The 26,192-nt window shown below is 40.4% G+C and overlaps 1 protein-coding gene across 1 annotated transcript in view; it reads right to left on the bottom strand.

Moving 5' to 3' along the window:
- Positions 1–9,900: 9,900 nt before the first annotated feature.
- Positions 9,901–26,192, bottom strand: part of BRIP1 (BRCA1 interacting helicase 1) — a 228,452-nt gene continuing 212,160 nt past the window's right edge. Inside the window, 7 exon segments of the mRNA XM_066575099.1 lie at positions 9,901–11,268; positions 11,271–11,296; positions 11,298–11,388; positions 11,391–11,846; positions 12,689–13,024; positions 20,009–20,088; positions 22,631–22,743. Of these exon segments, the coding sequence (XP_066431196.1) occupies positions 11,009–11,268; positions 11,271–11,296; positions 11,298–11,388; positions 11,391–11,846; positions 12,689–13,024; positions 20,009–20,088; positions 22,631–22,743 (1,362 nt within the window). The 3' untranslated portion in view covers positions 9,901–11,008.

The raw sequence follows: 26,192 nt of genomic DNA, 5'->3' as shown, positions 1-26,192 counted from the left end.
CGTGTCCGTTGTTAAGTGGACCTTGCCAGTAACCGCGTTGGTGAGGGCGCGTACAATGTTGCGGGAGACGTGGTCGTGCAGGGCTGGGACGGCACATTGGGAAAAGTAGTGGCGACTGGGAACTGAGTAGCGCGGGGCCGCCGCCGCCATCATACCTTTGAAAGCCTCCGTTTCCACAACCCTATACGGCAGCATCTCCAGGCTGATAAATTTGGCTATGTGCACGTTTAACGCTTGAGCGTGCGGGTGCGTGGCGGCGTACTTGCGCTTGCGCTCCAACACTTGCGCTAGCGACGGCTGGACGGTGCGCTGAGAGACATTGGTGGATGGGGCCGAGCACAGCGGAGGTGAGGGTGTGGGTGCAGGCCAGGAGACGGTAGTGCCTGTGTCCTGAGAGGGGGGTTGGATCTCAGTGGCAGGTTGGGGCACAGGGGGACAGGCAGCGGTGCTAACCGGAGGCGGTGAACGGCCTTCGTCCCACCTTGTGGGGTGCTTGGCCATCATATGTCTGCGCATGCTGGTGGTGGTGAGGCTGGTGGTGGTGGCTCCCTGGCTGATCTTGGCGCGACAAAGGTTGCACACCACTGTTCGTCAGTCGTCTGCACTCTCAGTGAAAAACTGCCTGACCTTTGAGCACCTCGCCCTCTGCAGGGTGGCATGGCACGAGGGGGCGCTTTGGGAAACAGTTGGTGGATTATTCGGTCTGGCCCTGCCTCTACCCCTGGCCACCGCACTGCCTCTTCCAACCTGCCCTGCTGCTGCACTTGCCTCCCCCTCTGAAGACCTGTCCTCAGTAGGCGTAGCAAACCAGGTGGGGTCAGTCACCTCATCGTCCTGCTGCTCTTCCTCCGAATCCTCTGTGCGTTCCTCCCTTGGACTTACTCCAATTACTACTACCTGAGTGATAGACAACTGTGTCTCATCGTCATCGTCCTCCTCACCCACTGAAAGCTCTTGAGACAGTTGCCAGGAGTCCCCAGCCTCATCCCCTGGACCCCGGGAACTTTCCAAAGGTTGGGCATCGGTCACGACAAACTCCTCCAGTGGGAGAGGATTCGGAACCATTGCTGCCCATTCTGGGCAGGGGCCCGAGAACAGTTCCTGGGAGTCTGCCTGCTCCTCAGAATGTGTCATTGTAATGGAGTGAGGAGGCTGGGAGGAAGGGGGAGCAGCAGCCAGAGGATTCAGAGTTGCAGCAGTGGGCGGCGCAGAATTCTGGGTGGTCGATAGATTGCTGGATGCACTTTCTGCCATCCACGACAGGACCTGCTCACACTGCTCATTTTCTAATAAAGGTCTACCGCGTGGACCCATTAATTGTGAGATGAATGTGGGGACGCCAGAAACGTGCCTCTCTCCTAATCCCGCAGCAGTCGGCTGCGATACACCTGGATCAGGAGCTCGGCCTGTGCCCACACCCTGACTTGGGCCTCCGCGTCCTCGCCCGCGTCCACGTCCTCTCGCCTACCCCTACCCCTCAGCATGCTGTATTACCAGTAGTGCAGAAACAGAACGCTGTAATTAAATGTGCCGCTTATTGGCCTGTGGTTGGAGGCTGACTTCGCTTACGGAACGCACAGCAGAGCCAGGAAACAATTTTGCGCATGCCTGTAGTGAGACGTAGGTGCGTATGACTGAGCTAGTGGAATTCACAGCGCAGAAGCAGTCAAGTGGCCAAAGGCCAGTAGTAGGCCTTAAGTATTTTGCTCCTATTTTTTTAAAATGCTGAGCTGATACAACAGACAGATACTGTAGGCAGCGTATAATATTATGTATACTCTTTCCCTCTGGCGGTACGACGGCGATCATGTAACAGAGACAGCAGATCCAGGAAACAATTTTGCGCAAGCCTGCTGTAACGCTTAGCTGCGTATTAATTAGGACTACTACCCCCAGCAGATAGATACTGTAGGCAGCGTATAATATTATGTATACTCTTTCCCTCTGGCGGGATGACGGCGATCATGTAACAGAGACAGCAGATCCAGGAAACAATTTTGGCAAGCCTGCTGTAACGCTTAGCTGCGTATTAATTAGGACTACTACCCCCAGCAGATAGATACTGTAGGCAGCGTATAATATTATGTATACTGTTTCCCTCTGGTGGGATGACGGCGCTGATGTAACAGAGACAGCAGATCCAGGAAACAATTTTGGCAAGCCTGCTGTAACGCTTAGCTGCGTAATAATTAGGACTACTACCCCCAGAAGACACGCAGTTAACTGAAGACGGTCACAGGCAGCCCAAATATAGTATTTTTCCCCAATTTTTTGGAAAAAGCCCACTGCCTTTATAGCATGAATATCTCTTTCCCTGCCTCACCAGTACTGGCCCTATACTCTGTACAATGACTGCAGACTGCAGACACAATGTTCTGCACGGCCGATATACAAAAAAAAAAAATTGTGCAGCACTGCTAAAAGCAGCCTCAACAGTACTGCACACGGTCAGATGTGGCCCTAAAAAGGACCGTTGGGGTTCTTGAAGCCTAAAATAACTCCTAACACTCTCCCTATAGCAGCTCCGGCACCAGCAGCACTTTCCCTGATCTCTGTCAGAATGCATCTGTGGCGAGACGCGGGAGGGGCCGATTTATATACTCGGGTGACACCTGATCTCGCCAGCCACTCACTGCAGGGGGGTGGTATAGGGCTTCAACGTCGCAGGGGGAAGTTGTAATGCCTTCCCTGTCTTTCTATTGGCCAGAAAAGCGCGCTAACGTCTCAGAGATGAAAGTGAAAGTAACTCGAACATCGCGTGGTGCTCGCCTCTAGTAACGAGCATCTTGAACACGCTAATACTCGAACGAGTATCAAGCTCGGACGAGTACGTTCGCTCATCTCTAATCTATTGTCATCTGTACCTACTAATCTTTAAAAATACAGGACAGATGGAGTATTTTCTACAACCTGAATAAAGTGCCATGCGTTTAATACTATTAAGTTAAAAACAAATCTGGCATTGTTGTCAGAACTCCTACAAAAGGAACAAAAATTGTAAATTGTACCTCTATATATTCAATCTCCCAATATAAAATCTTTTCACATAGGGGTGCACTCAGCAAGTAACATTCACAGCTGACCTTCAGCAGTATAAATTCTGGGTCTAGGAAGAGAGATACACAAAAATAAAAATTATGGAAAAACATCTTACGGAGAAAAGGAAAAGCAAACGGATGATTATAAAGTTAGGCTTCCTGACAAGAACAGATGCAGAATGCGCGGTCGGTGTTCCCACTGCAGATCTGCAGCAAATACTGTTCGTTACATGCTATGGGAAAGAGCTTCCTCCTAGTTTAGGGACTATAAAACCTTCACATCTTTATCAGTGACTTTTTAAAGACATTGTATTTCTGTTGTAGTATTCTTTTAAGTGCAAATTAATCACATCTATGTCTGTGCCTTGTCATAAGTATGTGTGCATAAATATGCATGCCTCTTCGGATCTATTTCATTTAAGCCTGAAGCAGAACCCTGTGTAGGTCCGAAAGCTCACTATAAGGGTGCGGTCACACGAGCGTAGGCGTATTTACGTTCGCACGTGCGCAGCGTTTAATCGCCGGAAAGAACGTTTTTCGGCAATCATGACCAGAGCTAGAAAGCGTATTATCGTTTGTTCCTACTTTGCAAACTATCTTTTCGGCCATCGAATATGCGTTGGCGCGTATTTCGGTCGCGTATGTTCCGTCTTTTTTTCGGGTTGCCGTTTTTACGCGCCGTAAAATCGCCCGTGCGAACGAATACATTGGAAACCAACGCCTCAGATGGTCACGTTTATACGATTGGGCGCAAAAACGCACCGTTTATGCGCTTGTGTGAAAGCACCCTAACATCAAGTATTTTTGTTAGCCATTAAAAGGTATGATATCTACAAGATTACTTGGTTTCTCTTGCTGCGAACAATCACATTTTGCTCTAAAGGCTAACACAGTACTAAACTTTTTCAGAACAATCAGACAACATGTAATTGTGACCATCCAGTTTATTAGTCATCATTTATGTAGAGCATTGACATATTGGGGTCCCTATCCCTCCTTACCGAATTAGGCTGCTTTCACACCGACGTTAGGGGTCAGTTCACACCTCCTGTCTCTCTGCTGCGTTTTTACAGAAGATTAATTGAAATAATGGAAAAAAGCTGATTTTTTTTCCCCTTTGATTTCAATAGGGTTTCAAATAAACGGAAAGCAAATGAAAAGGCTTTAGTTTGCTTCCATTCCTTTAGGTTTCCATTTTTTGGGGGAAGGAAAATAGTGCAGTCTGCAGCGTTATTTTTCCATTCAGAAAAACAGAAACCTGACGGAATGGCAGCAAGCTGAAGCCTTTCCGTCTGCTCTGCGTTTTTTTGAAACCCTATTGTAATCAATGGGTAAAAAAATAGAACCTTTTTTTGTATTTTTCTCCAGTTTCTCTCCTCCAAAAACAGAGCAGAGGGACAGAAACCCTGAACTGAGCTCATTGCAGGTGCGACAGCAGCCTAAGAAAGTTACATTTTAGGCAAGTTATACATAATAATTACTACAATGCATAATGCTGATATTTAGATATGTAGTATATGTGAAGCTTATAGTATTGCTGCACCATTACGTAGCACTTGCATATCATCATCTATGGCCTCAACAAATCTGGTTTTACGTTATGAACTTGTTAACATTTTTTGGAATTTTGCTTGAAAACTAAAAATGTGCAGTGGTTTGGTAAATCCTGTGAATTTGTCATCACGCTGTACTTGTGGATGCCAAGCAGAACTCGGAACATTTGTTTGAGACTAGAAGTATATGTCCCCTGTGTACTCTGGGTCTCATTCACACATCATCATGTAGTGTTACTAGTCTGCAGTAGAAAGACAACTGCACATGTTAGAGCTAACGCTGAAACATGAGGGGGGAAGAGAAATATACAAGAACATTCACGACTAGGATGTGAATGGGGAAGTATATTCATCAGGCTTCAAGTCTCCACACAATCTGGTAGTGACCAGTAATGTGCTGCCATTTCTATTACAAAGGAAAAAAAGAGCTCATCAACAACGATATGTTCAGTTGGCATCTTGAAACGGTCCAAGAAGGGAAGGGAGCGGCTTCGATGTTGGTGTAGATATATAAAATGAAGGCGCTCCAACACTGGGAATTCTTGAAATGGCAAATCCGTTATTCTGTACACATTAAAGTGATGGTACAGGAGCAGATAGTACAAACGGAACGCTCTTATGTGTTTCGGACCAGACACATGTGATCCTTACTAGTGATGAGCGAGCATACTCGCTAAGGGCAATTGCTCAAGCGAGCATTGCCCTTAGCGAGTACCTGCCCGCTCGAGACAAAAGGTTCGGGTTCCGGCGCGGGGGAGCGGTGAGTAGCGGCAGTCAGCAGGGGGGAGAGATCTCCCCTCCGTTCCTCCCAGCTCTTCCCCGCAGCTGGCTGCCGAACCTTTTGTCTGGAGCGGGCAGGTACTCGCTAAGGGCAATGCTCGCTCGAGCAATTGCCCTTAGCGAGTATACTCGCTCATCTCTAATCCTTACTCATAGATAGGTTCTGTACTGCCGCCCTAGAATATTAACTACTTCCTGTTATACATATGTTGCATAATAACTCCTGATTAGATTGCATGTTAACCCAATATGTACCATCGTCAAGGCACTTGAATGAAGTAATAATTACCATTGTGAGAGGTAAAAATATGTATACTGAGGACTATTGTAACAGTCTGTAATTAAATATACATAAGGTCTGATTGTAAGTTGAGCATGATAGGATATCTTCTATCCAGAAGTAAAACCATAGAGCCTCTCTATTATGCACTTTTTACCCCAGGTCACCTTCTCCTTAATGAATTCTTCTGTTCCTATAACCTGAAGAGAATCTAAATTCCAGTATTATATCATACAAAACTGGTTTGATGCGACAGAGAAGCTACACATACTGGGGTGAGTGTCATGATACATATCTTCACCGATACGTTCCCACAGGGACCTTTTTGAACAACCTATGTACTGAAGATTGCAGGTTATACATGTAATCACTTAGATCAGGGGTCCCCAACTCCAGTCCTCACGGACCCCCAACAGGTCATGTTTTCAGGATCTCCTATAGTAAGAACCCCTGTGGCAATGTCTGAGGCACCGACAATAATTACATCACCAGTGTAATACTGAGGAAATCCAGAAAACATGACCTGTTGGCGGTCCCCGAGGACTGGAGATGGGGAACACTGACTTAGACGACATGCACTCTGGAACAATTATTAAAAGAGACATTCTCATATCCTTTCTGAGTAGGACAAGATAGAACCTGTTTTGTACTAGGCCACATCAGGAAGGACTACATTTGAAGGAACCTGTCATATTAAGCCAGGTTAGGGAATTCTTGTAATTACTGCCAAATGTATTAGGTGACATAATGTTTCCAATAGTATGTCCCCTCCTAGCTCTACATTTACATCTTGAACTAAGAATGTAATATGGTATAAAACTGGGAGCAATTTATAATAGATAGGACTCTATAGTAGTCAGTAGAATACTTAAAGGGGTTTTCATGGTGAATACTATTGATAACCTATCCTCAGGTACAGCTTGCGGTTTCTTACCAATGCTATTTCATAATATAGTTCACTGAATATGTCTCACTATAAATAGGGAAATTTTTAAGTATCTTAACAAGTTAACATCCTCCACAAATTATGTGTAGAAAAATGCTAAAAAGTACATTTGCACTGGTCACAAAAAAGCCACAAAAATGTTAATAGATCAACAAATGAAAACATTGTTCTGCTGCATTCTTAAAAATAAATAAACATTGTATGCCCGAAGGTCCGACATACCCTGGACCTGAAGTGGTTAAGTTAAGCAACTGGGGAAGAGCAGGGTGTCTTATAATGGACTGTTTGGCTACAAAAGAGAAGTAAGTAGGGGTCCAGGAAGTACCTAGAGGGAGTCTGTGTGTCAGCATACATGCACTCATAGGGCATATCAGAGATCTAACCAATACCCTTGCAAAAGTAAGTGACATTATGTGATATGGCACATACCGCCCCGACACTATATTCTGATGAGTCCCAGTGAAGCTTCACTAAATATCTGCTATGGGGATGTAGGTAGAAAGGAGGAACGTGCTTAGTTTTGCTCTATATTGTGAGGCACAGACATAAGGATTGATCAGACAGTACACCAACTGAACACGGATGTTTTCCTACCTCATTCAAAAGTAAAGACAAAGCAAAATGTGTTTAGATTACACAGAAATAGTATGTAGCATGGAGATCTAGTGACAGCTGATCACACGGCGATACATGATGCACCTGGTGCATTAAAATTCAACACCTCACACTCCGCTACCTTATAAAGGCTAATTTTATACGGGCGAGCGTGATATTGGGCCGTGAAACTCAGACCGATGTCGTACTTGGGAATGTGCAATATTCCAGCTGAAAGCCGAGTCGGAGGATCAGCAAGAGCTTTGCATTGTTTTCAATGGAAAACCTCGCATCACATTGGACTCACGTGTACCTCGCAAGTTATATGAGGCTTTATCCAGCCCTATTGAACACAATGGGCGAGGCGTTCTGAGGGAACACCCAAAGAAAGGGCATGCTTTTGCTTCCATTCCGTTAGGTTTCTGTTTTTTCCATGGAAGTATAGCGCAGTCTGCAGTGATATTTTTCTGTTCAAAAGACGGGAACCTGACGGAATGGAAGCAAAAGGAGGTCTTTCCATTTTTTTGGTGTGAAAGCAGCCTAGGGGTCCGTTTGCCCATTCGCTTGGGCAGCCTGTTTATACATAGTTGGCTCGGTAAAACGAGAAATCGTTCACATTCACTGTATAACTGAATGAGAATTACTGAAAGATCGGTACTTCAATCGAAACAATTAGTGAACGAGCCAATGATGATTTTTCTGCCTTCATAAACTATGAGTGAGAAGCAAATGATTAATTGTTCGTTCTTCGATTGTTGGCTGCGTTTACACTGCGATTATTGTTCATTTTCGCTCGTATGAACGATTTTTTGATCGATAATCGTTCGGCATAAAAGAGCCTTTACTGAAAGATAAAAAGCCACTTTTATTCGCATGGATAATTCTATGGTTTCCTGTCACTGAACATCACAGCACAGTGAAGTGTTTGAGCAGCTGAAAGCAAACTTTGGCTCCTGGCAGTAAGAGACTAGACAGAATCCCTAAAGCTGCTCCACAAATCACCACGCAGTGAAGTATTCTGAGAATTAGTATGAAAACAATATTATATTTTCACTCCAAAGTGGATTTGAGTCCTGACACATACGTTTAATGAAGTGAAGAGTCTAACTGCATAAGCAATGTATTAGTGAGAAAAACGCAGTGGAACAGCAAATACTACAAGTGTTCTGGAAACCATGATACAAACTCCTATGTAAGAGTCTTAGGGCTCCTTCATGCAAGCTTTTTTGCGCAAAATTTGTGTGCGCAATACGCAGAGAATAGACTATTGATTTCAAAGGGTTCATTCACATGTACTTTTTTTTTTAACTACCTTGCTAATAAGGGTTGCACAAAAGGTGCTGATTTTCCTTATAAGACTTAGCTAGCAGTGAGTCCTTAAAGAGACCCACTCTGTCAGCTTCTATCAACCCCATAAACTCAAGTTATGGACCCAAAGGAGTCCATAGATGTCAATCATACTCCATTTCTTCTCCATTCTGTGTTTTTGTGCGATGCAACAGAGAGGAAGACTCCATAGGGAAACATGGGCTACAAAACCTCATGAGTCGCATGCATATCGCCGGACCCACAAGGTTTTTGTGTCGGGTTGTGGCATGCTAAAAAAACAAAACAAAAAAACGCACGTATGAAGGAATCTATAGGAAAGCATGGGCTTCTTATACATGCGATTTGCAGCAACGCTACAAAATCACACGACTTTGTCGCCCGTGTGAACGAGGCTTATGAGCGAGCACATAAGTGGTTAGACTGGCAGCTTTGCTGGCAGACAGAGGGGAATGGGTGGAAGTAGAGTATGAGAGTGACACCCCTCAACTCAGCAATTCAGCTTCTGTGAACCCAGAACTTAATTTTCTCTTTAAACAGGTTGTACCTTGGTTAAATATTACATGTCTTAATTGGATCACACATTTTAAAATTCGAATAATAAAAAAAAACCTCCTGTATCTAGATATTTACTACCACAAAAATGTTGTAGTGCCTCCTAATGTTGTTTTTGATCCCCTTTGGAATATCCATCTAAAGTATCCAGTATTAGTAAGAAGGTGGTTCTACTGGGCACATTGGCTGCCCTCACAATAACCAGAATCCCTCCACCACCCATGCACAGCAGGATCTGAGTGATGGAACTTATGTGACCACCAGCAATGCAGACAGTAGGTGGAGGTTCTAAGAGGGAATAAAAATGAAAAAAAAAAAAAAAAAACACGCCAGGGTGCGTAAAATATATAGCAGCAATATCTAGACATGGACACTGAAATAATTACATTCTTCGCCAAAAAACGTCAAGCCCTTAGGAGTTATTGTTATGCTGCAAAACTCATCATGTAGTTACATCTCAGATAGATATTCAAATGATTAAAGCTGTGGTGTGATTAGATGAACGGTCTTGCCACTCAAGGCTCTAAAAGTGGTTCCACCCTTGGCCTATAAAAAAAGCTCTCAGAGGCTACTTGTGTGTAGTGGACCTTTTATCCACTTGTTGTCCACTAGACTTCTCTACGATGCAATCAAAGAGATTTCACCTAGTTAACAGAGTTTGAGAGGAAGCGCGTTACTGGAATGTGTGAAGCTGGATGGTCATATCGAGGAATTGCCCGCCACCAGGGCCATTCTGAGGTCACGCACATAAGGCAACCGGGCTCAGGATGCCATCAACAAACCATCAATAGAATCATAGAATGGCAGATCTGGTCCAACCCCTCTGCTCAGCTCCTCCTGCTCTATACCATCATGCCTGCAGTTTGGACAGCATGTTCTGGCTGACAGATTACCTTTAACGGTAGAAACGCATATCTCAGCAGGATTCTAAAATTTCCCCAGGTAAACATATCACTTTTAAAGCTTATTCAAGGTAGAATATTATATTGACAACAAATCATCCTTACCATAACAGTATTCTGTTATTTTGTTCTGCTACAATAAAAGAAAGTACCAGTATATTTAGTGAGTTTTTAATGAAAAGTCTTACATAAAAATAAAGGACAAAAATTTCATACATGGTTATTGATTTTAAATGTAAAATAAAGAATGAAAAATGAAAGAAAAATGCATTCATATTGAGGTAAAATAAAGCAGTCTATAATTCTTGATGGATATTTTGAAACTTTCTCTTCATGCTGTACATCATAAAAACTAAGCTTTATCACACTGCCACTTTACTCCCATAAGATTGCACAAATTTACAGCAACCTAAAGAGGTAAATCAGCAACAAACTCCCAGAATGCATCAAGGTTATCTGAAGGCTAACACAAACTTAATATTTCTGTCAAAATAGCTAAAAAAAACGAGTCCACTTTTTTTTCCTTTTATTTAGCGCTCCTTGGAAAGCACCCATACTGCCACTGGTTACCAACATGTGCACTCAGCCCCATAGTGTAAAGGAAGCAGGTAGCATTTCTAATTGGTTGTAGATACAGTATGTGTATGGAAATTGTTTACCGTCATTGCCTGCTGGTTATACATAACTTCCTCATTACTACTGGTAAGATTACTGCTGCCTCCCTAAATGCTAATTCTGTCAAAATGGATAGTTTAACCATATTATTGACATCATAATAAAGCAGTACCCTTACCTAAATAATTTCCCTGAGCTATAAAGACAATGCTTGAACCACTTGGTATCAGTCTTCTATCAGGGACATTCATAAGCTGCTGTAATTTCTATGGTATGGAATAGAAGATGGAGGCCGAGTTCTGAAAAATATAGTTTTCTGTGATTTATTCTGATCATTTCATGTAAAAAGATGTGTAAAAGTTGCCATAACCAAACCTATAATCTTTTCTAATTGTGGGACACTTTAATTATGGCTGTAATCAGGAATCACCGCCAAATGGCATATACATGCTGCTATGTAAGTTTACAGTCCTAATCCTTTTTATAGCACAAAGTAATGCACTATTATAAGGTATGGCTTTAAGCATACACTGCAAATCTGAGGTTTTATTCTCTGACCTAGAAAGCCTGTTCTTTCTTGTCTTCTTTCCCTGTATATTAGTGAACATCTTATGACCACTTTGTGCAGCAACAGAACAATATTCACTTGCTAACATAACCACTCCGTTTACTATTGTGATACGTTACAAGTGTTGAAATCATTTTCTGCCCCTCTCTTTGACATCAATATTGTTCTCTGTGATGCAGCCATCGTCAGATAAAGGAAGAAGCCTAAAGCTGTCTTGTCTCGTCACATCTGAATGTCATTGTCAAAAAGTTCAGGAGTAAAATGGATGGTGACATCCTCATCGTCAGTCATCTCTGTAACAGAGCTTTCAGACTCTCCTAACACAGTACTAACATCATTTGTGTTGTCACGGAATAGTGGAATGACATTACACACATTCTCATCACATTCTCCAATACTACTAGAAGCAGGTTTGGCCAACGTCAGTATGCTAGATGGGGCTGCCTCAAGTACTTCACACTCAACCGGAATCTCTAGATCAGTGTTTTGGTAGGAGCCTCTCCTTGAAGAGGAGGGAAGAGGAGTGGAGGTGAGTGGACTGCTGATAAAGTAAGAATAGAAAGACGACTTCTGTCTTGAAAGGCTCAGTTTTCGCTTCCCAGATTTCTCTGTCACTTGCTTTTTAGTTGGATATGTTTCTGCTCTCCAAGAATTTGTAGGTCTCTTTGCTCTAAAAGCATCAAATTCACCTAATAAAAGATAAAAGAAGAAGATTACGGATCATAACAAGCAATATGCAAAAGTATGTTCATGCATATACAACGAGGAATAAAGAGATGTGCTGCCTAACAGCCAACATTTGGTCTCTTCAGGTATATGGGTTTTTCAGGTGAAAATGATGAATACGTTGGTGGAACCACAAGACAATACTGCAGTCTTTGCTACAATAAGGGCTTGTTCAGACAAGCGCTGTCCGCGCGCATTAAAGATGCGCTTCTATAGGAACCAGAAGACACTGATTTAAGGAAATGGTTAAAAAGGACAGCTTAAGCCACATGAACCTACCTGTCCTTCCAGCCAGGCTGTGTTTACTTTGGATGTAGGGATAATATCCCATATATTTACGCTGCGTAGTCACGTGCATATATTGAACGTCACCCACTGTACCCACAGTAAACAAAACCGGTGGGGAGGACAGGAGCGTTACCTTTGATGAAAATTGCTTTTACATTGTTGAATGTGGCTGAAATGAAAGCTATGAAATAGCTCCCTAAACTTGTATTCTCTAATACAAGCGGTTACTGTCTATATAAGTTGTGAGAGATCACACATTTCCTGGAGCTGGACGCTATTAAGCAATGTTAAATCCTTATAGCACTGTTTCTGTCTGGCTAATAGATGAACTTATGAATGTAATACAGTTATGGTTACTTATTCAATTACTACCTCACCTAATCCACAAGCAAAGAACGATTTGGTTTCATTCCACTCTCCTCACTCTACGCTTGATGAAGACCTCACAATCCTCATCTCCATAGAGCCATGACGGCGGCCCTGCTGTATTGCAAATTTATGATTGCTTTATACCAACCTTTGTTTTTGCCTTTTTTATCTTCATCCAATCCTGATTCATCCGAACTGGAGTTAATTGTGATTACAGAAGGTTGGGGTGCACGGACTGGTGTAGAAATGATGTCTTCTGTACGTTGTAGAATACTGTCAGAAGGGTGCACAGAGATTTCCAGCAATGAAGAATTAAAGCTATCCATATTGGAGGAAGAAGGCTTCTGAGGACACGGCTCATCACTGACCGCACCTGATACCTGGACATGCTGCTGCTGATTTTTAGAAAACTCTACCAAAGACTCCACAGCACTGTGAAAAGTCGAATGATGCTGGACCAGTTGCCGTACCCATTTTGACAGTCCTGCAAAGCAGACGATACAGAAAGGTTTTATTGAGTTCCAATACTATTCAAGAATCTCTTGTTACATCAATATTACTGGATACATGCAATCATTATAGTCATAGAAGTTGTCTTTCAGCTCACTGCAGGAATTAAAAGCAGACCTTAATGCTAATTATGTGCATTAGCTCTATGTAAATCTCTCACTGGTCAGGGGTAATTGAGAAGGCATCATTTGTTCATAGGCATATTTTCTAACATCTGTTCATTCCCAACAGAACCAACCTTCTTGAAAATACGCCCACACCTAATGGGAGTGGAAGAACATTCATGTAGCTGAATAGATGATAGAAGATAGTAGTTTCCTTTGGTAGTAGATTGCAACCCAGTCTTACATGATAAAACCTCAGTTGGGGAAACAATTGGATTTGGTCAACTTTATTAACCCCTTAGTAATGAAGTCTGTTTGCACCTTAATGACTAAGTTTTCAATTTTTTTTATCGTCACATTCCTAAAGGCTTAACTTTTTAACTTTTCTGTCGACATAGCCATATGAGGCCTTATTATTTTTTTGCTGGAAAAATTACATCATTTTAGGTTATTTGAGGTATTGTATAACATACTATGTTAGGCCGAAAAGAGACATATGTTCATCCAGTTCAGTTTATCACCCCCAATGTTGTTCCAGAGGAAGTAAAAAAAAAAAAAAAAGAAGCAATGACGTAGAATCCAATTTTCCCCATTAAAGGCCAAAAAATTCCTTCCTGATTCCAATCTGGCAATCAGAATAATCCCTGGATCAACATTCCTTCTGAATTAATTAGTGACTATAACTTTGTCATATTATAAAGCTCAAGAAAGACGTCCAGGCCCCTCTTGAACTCTTATTCACCATCACCACATCCTCAGGCAGAGAGTTCCATAGTTTCACTGCTCTTTAGTCCACCCATTCCATTTATTACTTTAGCTGCCCGCCTTTGTACCCGCTTAAGCTCTGCTATATCCTTCTTGAGTACTGGTGCCCAAAACTGTACACAATATTCCGTGTGTGGTCTAACCAGTGACTAAGTAGGAGCTGCCTGACACTGGTTGCTTCAGTGACAGTTAACTAAAAGCCCCAAGTCCTTTACCATGTCAGTGCTTCCCAGTGGTTTTACATTTAAGGCTCATTTAGATGGGACGATTGTTGGGCAAACAATGCCTGACACACGTCCTCGCATACACTCGGTCCCGTGCTGTTGCACAGGAGCTAGTATCGCTGTCTCGCTCACAAAGCGGACAGCAGGAGATTTCACACCTTGCTCTCACCCGCCCCTCCCCTATTGACTTAAGACAGCGTCCGTTCAATACTGAATGGCTGCTTTTTGCACTGAACGACCAGCGTTCAGCTCATCGTCCATCGTTTATGCTGCATTGACGATGGACAATGAGCTAAACAATAAGTGTTCAATGCAAATAGCAGCCGTTTAGTACGGAACGGCCGCTATATTAAGTGAAGGGAGAGGGTCGGGGGAGAGCAAGGAGTGAAATCTCCTCCAGCTGCCCCACTGTGAGCTAGCGATACTAGTTTCCGTAAAGCAGCACGGGAGCTAGCATATGCGGGGATGAGTGTCGGGTATCGTTTGCCTGACACTTGTCCCGTCAACATGGCCTTTAGTGTGTAATGGTGACATGCATTTCCTCTGCCCATGTGCATAACCTTACATTTGTCAGTGTTAAACGTAATTTGCCACTTTTCTGCCCAAGCCTCCAACTTATCCAGATGCAGTTGTAACCGCATGCCGGCCTCTCGTGTTAATTTCTTTACATTGTTTTGTATCATCCGCAAAATATTGCTAGTTTACTCTCCAATCCTTCTACCAGGTCATTAATAAATGTATTAAAAAGAATAGGGCCCAGTACCGACACCAGTGGTACCCCACTAGTAACAGTGACCCAATCAGAGTATGTACCATTAATAACCACCCTTTGCTTTCTATCACTGACGAGTTACTTACCCACTTACACACATTCTCGCCCAGACCAAGCATTCTCAATTTATATACCAACCTTTTATGCGTCACAGTATCAAATGCTTTGGAAAAGTCCAGATACACAAGATACAATGATTCTCCCCGGTCCATTCTAGAACTTACCTCCTCATAGAAGCTGATCAGGTTGATTTGACACGAGCGATCTCTCACACACCCATGCTGATACAGAGTTATACAGCTACCACAATAGCATCTTTTAGAAAGTCTTCAAACATTTTACCCACAATAGAAGTAAGACTTACCAGCCTGTAGTTTCCAGGTTCACTTCTTCACCCTTTTTTAAATATTGGCACCACATTGGCTATGCACCAAACCAGTGGAGCAGACTCCGTCACTACGGCGTACTTAAATATAAGAAACAACGGTCTATCTACTATGCCAACGGGATGTGATACTTTGTCGATTTTATTATTTTCAAGTTGACTCTGCTCTATTTCCTAGGTTACACTGGTTATATTTAGAGGAGAGTTTATGTTATCACTCTGCATTTCATTTTACTCTGTGAATGCACTGTAGAAAAAACTATTTAATAGATTTGCTTTCTCCTCACCACCCTCTACAATCTATCCTACATTATTTAATAAAGGGTCAATTCTTTTAAGTATTAATCTTTTTACTATTTATATAATTGAAGAACACTTTAGGGTTAGTTTTACTCTCTTTAGCAATAAGTCTCTCGGTCTTCATCTTTGCTGCTTTTATCTACTTTTTACATAATTTATTGTTTTTCTTATAGGTTTTTAGTGATTCTTAGCTGCCTTTTTGTTTTAGTAGTTTAAACACTTTCGTTTTTTCTGTTTATTGCTCCCTTTACATATTTATTGAGCCATGTTGGTTTTCTACCACTCTTAACCCTTTTATTCCTGTAAGGTATGAACCACTCACAGTGAGTATTTAAGATTATTTTAAACATTCCATATTTATTGTCTGTATCCTTATTTTAGGGGACATTATCCCAAACATTAATACTAAGGGTATCTCTGAGCTGATCTAACTTCCTAAAGTTTAGTATTTTTGTAGCTCCCCAATAAATCTGCCTTTTGAAGACAGACAAGTAGAAATGTATTATATTGTGGTTACTATTTCCCAGGTGCCCTCCAATCAGCACCCCTTCTTTTCTGTCAGATTTATTGGTTGGTATTAAGTCCAAAATGGGTCCAAAATGGCAGTGTCTCTAGTTGAGTAAGTTAATTATCATTAGTTATTGACAGAAATTTAGCTTCCCAATTTATATCTGGATATTTAAAGTTCCCCATAATAATTACCTCATTGTGATTTACTGCTTCATTTATTTGCTTCAGTAATAGATTGTCAGTAGCTTTTGTTATATTTGGTGGCTTATAGAAAACCTCTATGAGGATTTTTAAAATTGTTTTTGCCTCCATGTAGTTCTACCCATGGAGACTCCACTTGTTCATCCCCATTTCATATATCTTTGTGTAGTGTGGGTTTTAAACAGGATTTTACATAAAGACAAACCCCTCCCAGTTTCAGTTTTTTTTATGATCCCTTCTGAGCAGATTGTAACCCTGTAAGTTCACCACACAGTCACAGCTTTCATCCAACCAAGTTTCAGCTATTCCCACTATGTCGTAGTTTTCCTCAGACATTATTACTTCCTGTTCATCTACTTTATTGGTCAGACTTCTATCATTAGTCACTATACAGTTAAGAAGGTTTTGGTTATTTTTTATTTTAAGTATATCCCTATTAACTATTCTGCCAGTTCTAATTGTACTAACCCCTCCCGCTGCTCCACACCCAGTCTCATTACTTAATCCTAGGTCACTGTCTACACTATCTTCCCCTCTATCTCTCTGGTTGCCCTCTCCCAAGTCCCTAGTTTAAACAAACACTCTTCCAATCTTCTAGCCATCTTCTCCCCCAGCACAGCTGCACCCCTCCATCGAAGTGCAGCCCATTTGTACGGTGGAACCTGTAGTCAACAGCAGTCGGCCCAGTTCTCCAGTAACTCAAACCCCTCCTTTCTAAAAATAACTACAGCCACTTGTTTACCTACCTAATTTCCTGTTGCCTTTCTTGTGTAGCATGTAGTACAGGTATTTCAGAAACCACTACTTTGCATGTCCGTGCCCTAATTTAGTCATTTGTGCCAATGTGTGCCTTGACCGCTGGATACTCACAGGCCCTCCCAGTTACCTGCAAATCTGATCCATGATGTGTCAAACTGGAATGCCAGGAAGACAACACACTGTTCGTTGATGCCGGTCTTTGTGGTAGATTGCCCCGCCGATCCCCTAATAATGGAGTATCCCACTACCAGGATCTGTCTAATCTGCCCTGCGCTCAAATTACCCATGCTACTGCAGTAGAATGTCTAAATGTTCCCTGCTCAGTGTTTCACATAGGATGTGAAGCACTGAGTGGGTAGTGAGCGATTTTCAGCAATGATCTGCCTGTCTAAATGTTCTGCACAAGCACGAAACAGCGGTGACGTGACCGGCTTGTGCAGATCGTTTAGCTGACAGTCGTCCCGTGTAAATGGGGCAAAAGTCCCTGAATCCAAAGATACTAATCCCAAGTCACAAACCTAAGACTCAGTACACTTAGAATACAGCATGCACGCTCACTCAGCTCGCACACTCACATATGTTTGATTTATATAGCACTTATCTGTAATACTTCTTCTCCTCCTTTGTTTGGAAACTTTTATTAATTTTTTATTAGGAAAGATTGAGGGGGAAAAAAGAAATACCACCATTTTATTTATGGTGTATGAGTGGTCCTTAAGGGATTAAATACTAAATTACTATGCAAATACATTTAGGAAAAAATGAAATTCCCATCCATTCATTGTGAGATATTACAATGTTAAATTCTTGCTTCACAGCACTTCACTATAACGGAAGTTAAAAATTCTGAGCCTTGTTATGATGCTAAAGATACCCTCAGGCAATTGTGAGAGGTGAACAAGAGAACGCAGCATATAAGCAAACACTAGTCCTGATAGCTGCCATGTACTTACTGAAGGAGACATATTGCATCTTATGTGCTCATTTCTATTAGCTTTATTTTTACATGTCCGGAGAACCCCAGACATGTATGTTGTGTGAGTGTTGTATATTCATGTTACTGGACTCTTTCCTCACAAGTCCCTGTTTACTGTCTGTCTGAAGGTCTTCTATTATTTCACTGATTTTTTTTATTGCACTGTCAAATAAGTATCCGGCTGATCTTGTTTTACAAAAAACTGATCTATACAAAGTGGAAGTGAAACGAAAATAAATGTAAAGTATTCTTAACATGTTTTTTTTTTTTTGTGGCTCCATCAAACGGATCCTTAAAAAAATAAAATAAATGAAAGCATGCTTTCCGTTCATTTCCTTTTCACTTCCGTTATTCAGCATTTTGTTTTACTGCTTGGCTCCTTTATCTTTCCCTCCCATTGTCTCCTGCCCTCTGCGCATGCTTGGAAATGAAACGCGATACAAAAACGGAAATGAAAAACAAATGAAAGCGGACTGCTTTTCCTTTTTTCCAGTCTCCCTTTGACTGTAATGTAAAAGAAACTGATCCGTTTTTGAACCTTTTTTTGAACTGGGAACAAAAACACAGCAGCCTGCGCTTTTGTTCCAGTGTTAAAAAAAAAAAAATTGCAGGAAAATTGAGAAATGCATTTCTATGGGCAGGAAAACAAACTTTCCCTTTCCAATTTGCGGCTCCCACTACAGAAAGCAAAAATGCTAGAGTGAAATGGCCCTTCATAGTATTAAGAGGAGTGGGTGCGTCTTGCTACCCATTTTGCATGTTTGTTTATAAGTATTTGTATTACTATGATGTTACAGCATTCCGGAATTTAGTTTTACATTAAAAACAACATTATATGAATATGTTTCTGTGACTATGGTGCAGTACTCGGCCTACTTAACATTAAAGTGTTGAATGCTTCTAGTGTATTTAAATATATTCACTGTTGTCTTTTTCAGCAGTCTCGATGTTAGGCTACCATAAAAAAGCAAACTATACATACTAGTCATAAGGTTGATTTTCAGCTTTTCATTAGCAGAAATTGGATGTCCTCGCATGACAAACGCTACCAAACAGTTTACAAGCACGGTTGGCACATAGATTTTGAAAAGTAGAATGGAATCTGAGCTCCCCCTGCTGGAAGCACATGGGAAGTAGAAGAACTCCATTTTTAGGTCTTTTATTATTGTTTCCATTTCATTACTGGTCCACTTGCAACAATTTTTGGCTGCACTGGCTGAGGATTTAGGGATTTGCACAGCAGTGCTGCCTTAATAAATTAGACTTCTAAAGTGTTTAGCTGAGAAACTTTAAAAACAAAATCAATTACTGCACGAGACATGTTCAACACAATAGTGGTCTCCCTGCAGTCATTACTGGCTGCAGAGTCAATTAGGTCAATGTGTTTATTAAGACATAAACATGAAGAGAAATATTAAATAGCAGCGCCTGCACTTCATCAGCTCGAAACTCTTGTATAAAGGCAAAACAGCCGGTTTAAAAATATACTTGTTGCTCTGCATGATCTGTATCTAATGTTCAGAAGGTTTAGGACATAGAAACTTTCAATATTCCATGCCTCCAATTTACAAGAATGTAATGTCTGACTACATTCAGTATTACCGTACTATGGTACTGTTAACCGGACCAAGAAAGTTTTTTGACTTTTCTTTGCAATAACTTTAAGATGCCCCACCACACGGCACCAGGAGCCCGCCACTAGTTCACATGTCAAAGTAAATTGTTATTTGTAACTGCTTCAGAGCATCCAAAACGTCATTGGCTAATAGCATTTAGTAGACATTTTCATATTTCTTGATAGAGGAGGGTGAGATTATTTCCTCTCTTGGAACCAGAACAGAATTAAGTGTCACTTCTCACATCATATGGGATAAACTTTCAACTGTGTTATCATGTCTTAGCTATCACTTGGCAGATGTATGTTGTCTCACAAGCTAAGGTACGCAGACATTGTTTAGTTACCGGTTATATACTTTGGGTTGTTCCTGAAACGGTCATCAACTAAAATAAGTGCGCCCCAATCATTCTTATGCCGGATACACCTGAAAGAAATAACAGCACGTGAATGCTTCTGACAATTAACAGGTAAGTATAGAAAATAGACGATATCACACTAAATATACGTGTATACAGATGAGCAGGAACCAAGCCAAGGCTTTACAAATAGACCTGATGTAAATGGGACTGAAACTATTTAGAAAAACAGAGAATAGTCATTGTCTGGTAGTATACTTGTTAAACACACATGGCTGTTAGATATATAGGTGTTCTGCATGTATGTGTTAAACTTCTAAATCAAATAAAACCCTAAACTGGTACATATAAGCAGATACCTGAATGTATATGCTTATCCTGTAAGCCCCTATATACAGTGCAGGATTGGATAACCAGATAGCAAGTGCTCCCAGTCAACGAGAAAAATCATGTATTGCTAGTATTACTTCCATGTCCTATTGAAATCTGTTGCTGTATCACATTCCAATACAGTACTTCAATGATAGATAGATAGATAGATAGATAGATAGATAGATATACACACACCATATAAGATGTGTAATAAATATTCAAATCCAAGCTCCAAGGGGCAAAGCAATATAGAATGCCTGATGGGTGCTGTATTATCAGATTTTCTGGCTTACTGCACAGTTATTGGAAAAAAATAATACAATTACTTCATAGAGAATAGAGACAAGGTCAAACAGCCTAGAATAAAATATAACAATATACAAATGGATGCAGAAAAGCTTAATGAGTTACAAAAAAGCTGTAAGCCGCAGTTTGTTATTTCAATAGCTTTACAATGGCCTTTGTTGAGTTGATGACAATAGCTGTTCAATGGTCCAAGATGTCACAGAAAGTGAAATTTTTCTACCCCTGTACACCCTTTTTACTGTCTTTTACAATCAGTAGTCTAATCATTTTTGGCCGAGTTAATATTCTTGTTTTTGAGAAGCTTCGCTTTATCATGCCGTCCTTTGCTGGGTTAGGACTATTTCCGAATGATCAGTTATTACTGAGGTTTTCCTGTTCTAACGCTCTTGCCTTTGCTGCACTCTAACTTTCTGCTTTACAGAAAACTAAACTTTACTTTGCCGTGCTGTTTCTGCATGGCAGAACATTTCCAGATTTTCAGGAAAGTGCCAGATTCGAGCCTTTTCTGCTTCTATCGTCATAAATCTTTGTAGACATGTTCCTTCCAAAATGTGACCACTTTCTGTCACTGTCAGCATATATCATATTTTGGTGAAGGATCTCTTCAAGTAAAAGGTCACTTGTCTTTAGTGACTTTCTTTTCCTGTGCATGGCCTTTCAGCGACGTTCTACCGAGTGGAAGGTGAATAAAGCCCAACTGCTATTTTTTTTCCCTCTTTTTAATTTTGTAGACTTCAGAAAGCTTTGCTTTGTGTTTGTGTTACCTGAGCTCTTCAAGGCCAGACGGGCGCACAATGAGAAATCCAATATGCTATTTGTTATACTTCAGCACAACACATTTAATCAATATTTGCAATGGTAACTGAACAGAAGTGATTTATATTGAACTTAAGCAGTTTTGTAGGCTTAGCTATATAAATAAATGTACAAACTGATTATTAATTATTTACCGCTGCTTGTTAATCTGGATATCATCTCTGCACACACTGGCAGGTGTCGGGGCTTTTACCAGCAGCCATCAGATTTTCCTTACTATTCATCAGGATTTTACAGGCATCCAGTATTATACACAAATTATAGAATCGTCAGTTAACTGGGAACACATATATCTATGTATTTACTACTTACAGTAAGATAATAGAGGCTTACAGCTAGCCGATATCTCCCTTTGTAATCCATGAGACTGATAAATGACGAAATGTACAATAACCACCACAAATTTTAGCTTGGAAGAACATAAAACATCGTATGTTGTTACTTTTCTCACATATGAAAAGTAGCGCAATCTTTTGTAATTGGCTTACATGACACTGAGCTGAGTGGTTACAAGGAAAGAAGAGTGCTCAAATGTCAATTCATAACTAAATCTTTACAGGGAAATTTGGGGGAATAAGTTGCAAAATGTAACTATTAAAATTCTCAGCAGCATCAAAATATCATGAACATTTATTTTCTTACAAACGTTGAAATGTAATAACTTAGGTCCTTATTTAATGTTGTTATATTTACCAACAAACTCTAGTCTTCTATCATTAATTGATTAGCTATGACTGTTTAAGAGATCTCTGCTCGCGGGGAATTTATGCTCTGCCATCTACCTTATGACAACATGCAGTCACTACACGTTATGCTTACACTTATTTTGATGATACGTTATAATTTCTACAAACCACATACAGCTGAGGTAACGTGTGTATGTTTTCACAATCACTTCTCTACACTTCAACTAGTATTTACAAAGTAACGCTTTTTTTTTGGTAAGGATTTATGACGGTTCACTCCATAGCCCTTGTGGATACACTGGTGGGCAGCTATAGCTCTGAATACAATATAGGTGACAACGGGATTTCTAGACATGGCTACTTGCAAACAAGTAAGCGTATCGATAACATAACTATCATTAGCATAGAAAGTCGAAGTCAAAGAACTTACCTCCCCAAGGCTTGATTAAGGGCTCGGTAAGCTTGTATCTCATACCACTGGCTCCCAGGCAGAAGTCCTCTAGTTTTTGAGTGCTGATCATTATACTTCCTTTTCAGTTCTACCTACAATAAATGAAAAAAACAACAGAGAAATCATAGTAACAGATCAGGCAGAGTATGAAAATGGCATAAGTCAAAGACCTCATTGTTTCACTGCCTGTAAGCTTTACAAATACACAGTTTCTGCACATTCACTGCTCTTGTAGTATAATTAGTACTTTGCATTACCTAACATACACCTAACATTCTTAAGGGGTTAAGTGACCAGAAGAAACTTCACAAAAAAATCCCAAATGGGCTGCTTGTATATATTGGCATGTTTCCTGGCTGCAAGGAATGTAATATTAATAAAATTCTATGGCTGTTACTCATATTATTTGGAATAGCTAAGCAGACTTAACATCACGGTAATGTACTTCTATTAGCACTCAGAAGATCTGAGGCAAATTTTTTTTTTACCATTCAGTCTTACATGTTGACACTCTGCTTTAGTCTCTTAGGATGTCGCATATCGAAATGAACTTGTCACATACAAAAACTGATATTTCTTTCTATTCAGCAAAAATCTATAAATTGTCGACACACAGAATGCGGCATGATTAGCGCTTTATTGGACAAATATGGAACAAAAAAAATTCATAAAAATGTTGCTGTTTTTTATTCTGATTGCTAATATTAAAGCCTCTAAAGCCAGGTCCCTGCTGCTTTTATCCCAGGTCTCCTTTGCCTTTTTTGTAACAAATGAAGGTAAAAGAGGGAAAGGTAGAAGGAAAAATCAAAAAATAAACCATCTATTTATATCAATTAGGTTAGAGGTAATGACTTAAGGATATGGATCTCCTCCCAAAAATTACAAAACACTTGGAGCAGTATACAAATGTTATATGGGATTTAAGACTAGTATAATTTAAGTAATTTAGAAAGGGGATAAATAGATCAATTATAGAGTCCGCAGATAACTATGATATTTAAATGCATACAATTTGAATGATATGTAAAGAGGCAAATAATAGGAAAGGATATAAAATGTATTGAAGTATTAGTTTCTCTTCATAGCGGTATAAATGCTAGAATAATAGAAGACTTCAAAGGTAGAAATATCAACACTCAACATAATCTACTTATAATAGAATCCTGAAAAAACTAATTGACTTGAGAAAATTAGTAGCAACAATAAAATGAAAGAGCTATATAATAAACACTTCAGAGAAATGTGTGAACTGCAAAAAAGGCAACATTTATTTCTCAGTTTAATCAAAATGAAACAAGCAAGAGGAGCATGAAGGGTACTTTCGATGGACTGTAGCAATTTATGATAACCAATGGGCATCAATTCTATGAACTATGTATATATTAATAATAATAATAATAACCCCAGCATATCACACCTGACCATTGCAGCTTATTTACACGTGCGTTCATAAAGTACTACGGTGACACGAAATCAGCTCTTTGACGGACGAGCAACAAATGTACCCCGACAAGACTTGAAAAGCGGACAGGTAAAAACTGGCTCTAAATCGCCAGGATGCCCCATTTCCACTAGCAGCGACGCTAACAGTGCACTTTGGCATGGTAACAGGTTTTGACAAACATCACAAATCCCTGATTGTAAAAGTTTGAAATCTGCAAACAGAGTTTTATGGGCTTTTGAGCGAAAAGCTGCGCCGGAAAGCTTTTTGCCTGTTTTTTTTTCTTGTGGATTGCTCTTTTGTACAGTGTTAACCTTTTTAAACTGACAGCTGAAGGGACACGCTTCAGGAAAAATACAGAAGACTTCTAACTATTTCTGACAGGTAATTTTCAACATAGGTTGGGGTACAAAATTTTATTTTCTGTACCTATGCCCTTTCAAACAAACTGTCAAATTTACAAATTCAAACTTTCAAGCCAGACAGTAAATTGAATTTGATTCTGTAGATTTAATAGTTGCCTCAGTCAGATAAAATGCATGTGGCAGAATGGCGCAAGTTCTCTTAAAGTGAAATGTAGGAAGAAAAAAAAAGCCCAAATACTCAGAGACCCTCTAAACCCCGGAACACATTGCTCTAGCGTGAAAGAGACAAAAAAACGTAATTAAGAAACAATAGATACATTATATATATATATATATATATATATATATATATATATATAAAAATAAATATATATACACACACATATATACATGGGTAGGCCTATAAATAGTACATGAAAGTGTAATGAAGGTTCAAGAAGTGCCCCATATGACTTTACACAAAAAAGAATACTGGCAAACACACACGTATTTACATCATCCTATTGTATACCTGTTGCGATGAATGGTATGAGGAACTGTGACAGAATAATTCATTCATTCAAATCAGGGAAGTGACTTTATATGGCCTTCTTATTTTAGAACACAAGACCACAATATGAAAAAAAATCATTTAAATCTCTGAAACTTACATTTATGGGGTTATTATATGGAGTTTCGGGTGCCATCATGAGATACACTGTCAGCACGGATTAGACAATATCACAACGCAGGGACCCCCCCCCCCCCCCCCCAACCGCAACACCCAGTTGTCAATTTATTAATAAATTTCAAGGATAAATAATAGAGAAATTGTATAGGAATACGTTTGTTTACTAAAGCAGACATGTCAGGACAGCTGACAGGTGCTCTTTAATGGCATCAGTATAGCATGACTAACATTTTTTCTGCTTAAGTTATGACGTCTGTCCTCCACATAGAACAACATAAAAATACCAGAGCCACTTATTTCTTTAAGAGGAGTAAAACACAATGTGCTATATCAGAATACAAACTGGAGTTTCCAGGGAGGCCTCAGTTATATCACTCTGATGCCCTAGATCAGTATTTCTCAAATCCAGTCCTCACGGACACCAACAGGTCATGTTTTCAGGATCTCCTATAGTAAGAACACCAATGTCTGAGGCACCAACAATAATAACATCACCTGTGCAACACTGAGGAAATCCTGAAAACATGACCTGTTGGCGGTCCCTGAGGACTGGAGTTGAGAAACACTGCCCTAGATTACAATACACAATTTACCATATGAGGGCTTACTTCAGTACTAAAAAAAAGGCTGTCTCTACCATTTTTCTGTCTTCTAAAATGAAGCAACTTCGCAATGGGTCTTAAACGGTCACTGACTTTTTAATGACTTGTGCTTATGTGATAGCCAATGTGATAACTAGCAAAAGTGCAATAAAGTTTTATTTACCTAAAATGCACTGCCTATTGTCATTTGAGACCCATCTCTAGTAATAGAGAAGAGAGGGAGAACAGAAAGGAAGTGAAGGAGGGGGACGACTCATGGTGCTCACTTGAAGTCTAAAGAGAGCAGAGGGGAGGAGAAGAGAAGCATAAACACAAACAGATATGCCGTTACAGCTAATGGTGAGTTATCATCTCCACTGCTCAGTACTTCTCTAGTGCCCTCCCTCATGATGTTATGTGTGTGTGTGTTACAGGCAGTTGGGTCACTTTGTGGATCAGCATACGCCATGCTTCCATGTCTTTG

Source organism: Eleutherodactylus coqui, chromosome 1, assembly GCF_035609145.1.
Source record: "Eleutherodactylus coqui strain aEleCoq1 chromosome 1, aEleCoq1.hap1, whole genome shotgun sequence".
NCBI lineage: Eukaryota > Metazoa > Chordata > Amphibia > Anura > Eleutherodactylidae > Eleutherodactylus > Eleutherodactylus coqui.
This window is presented reverse-complemented; position numbering and strand designations above follow the sequence as displayed.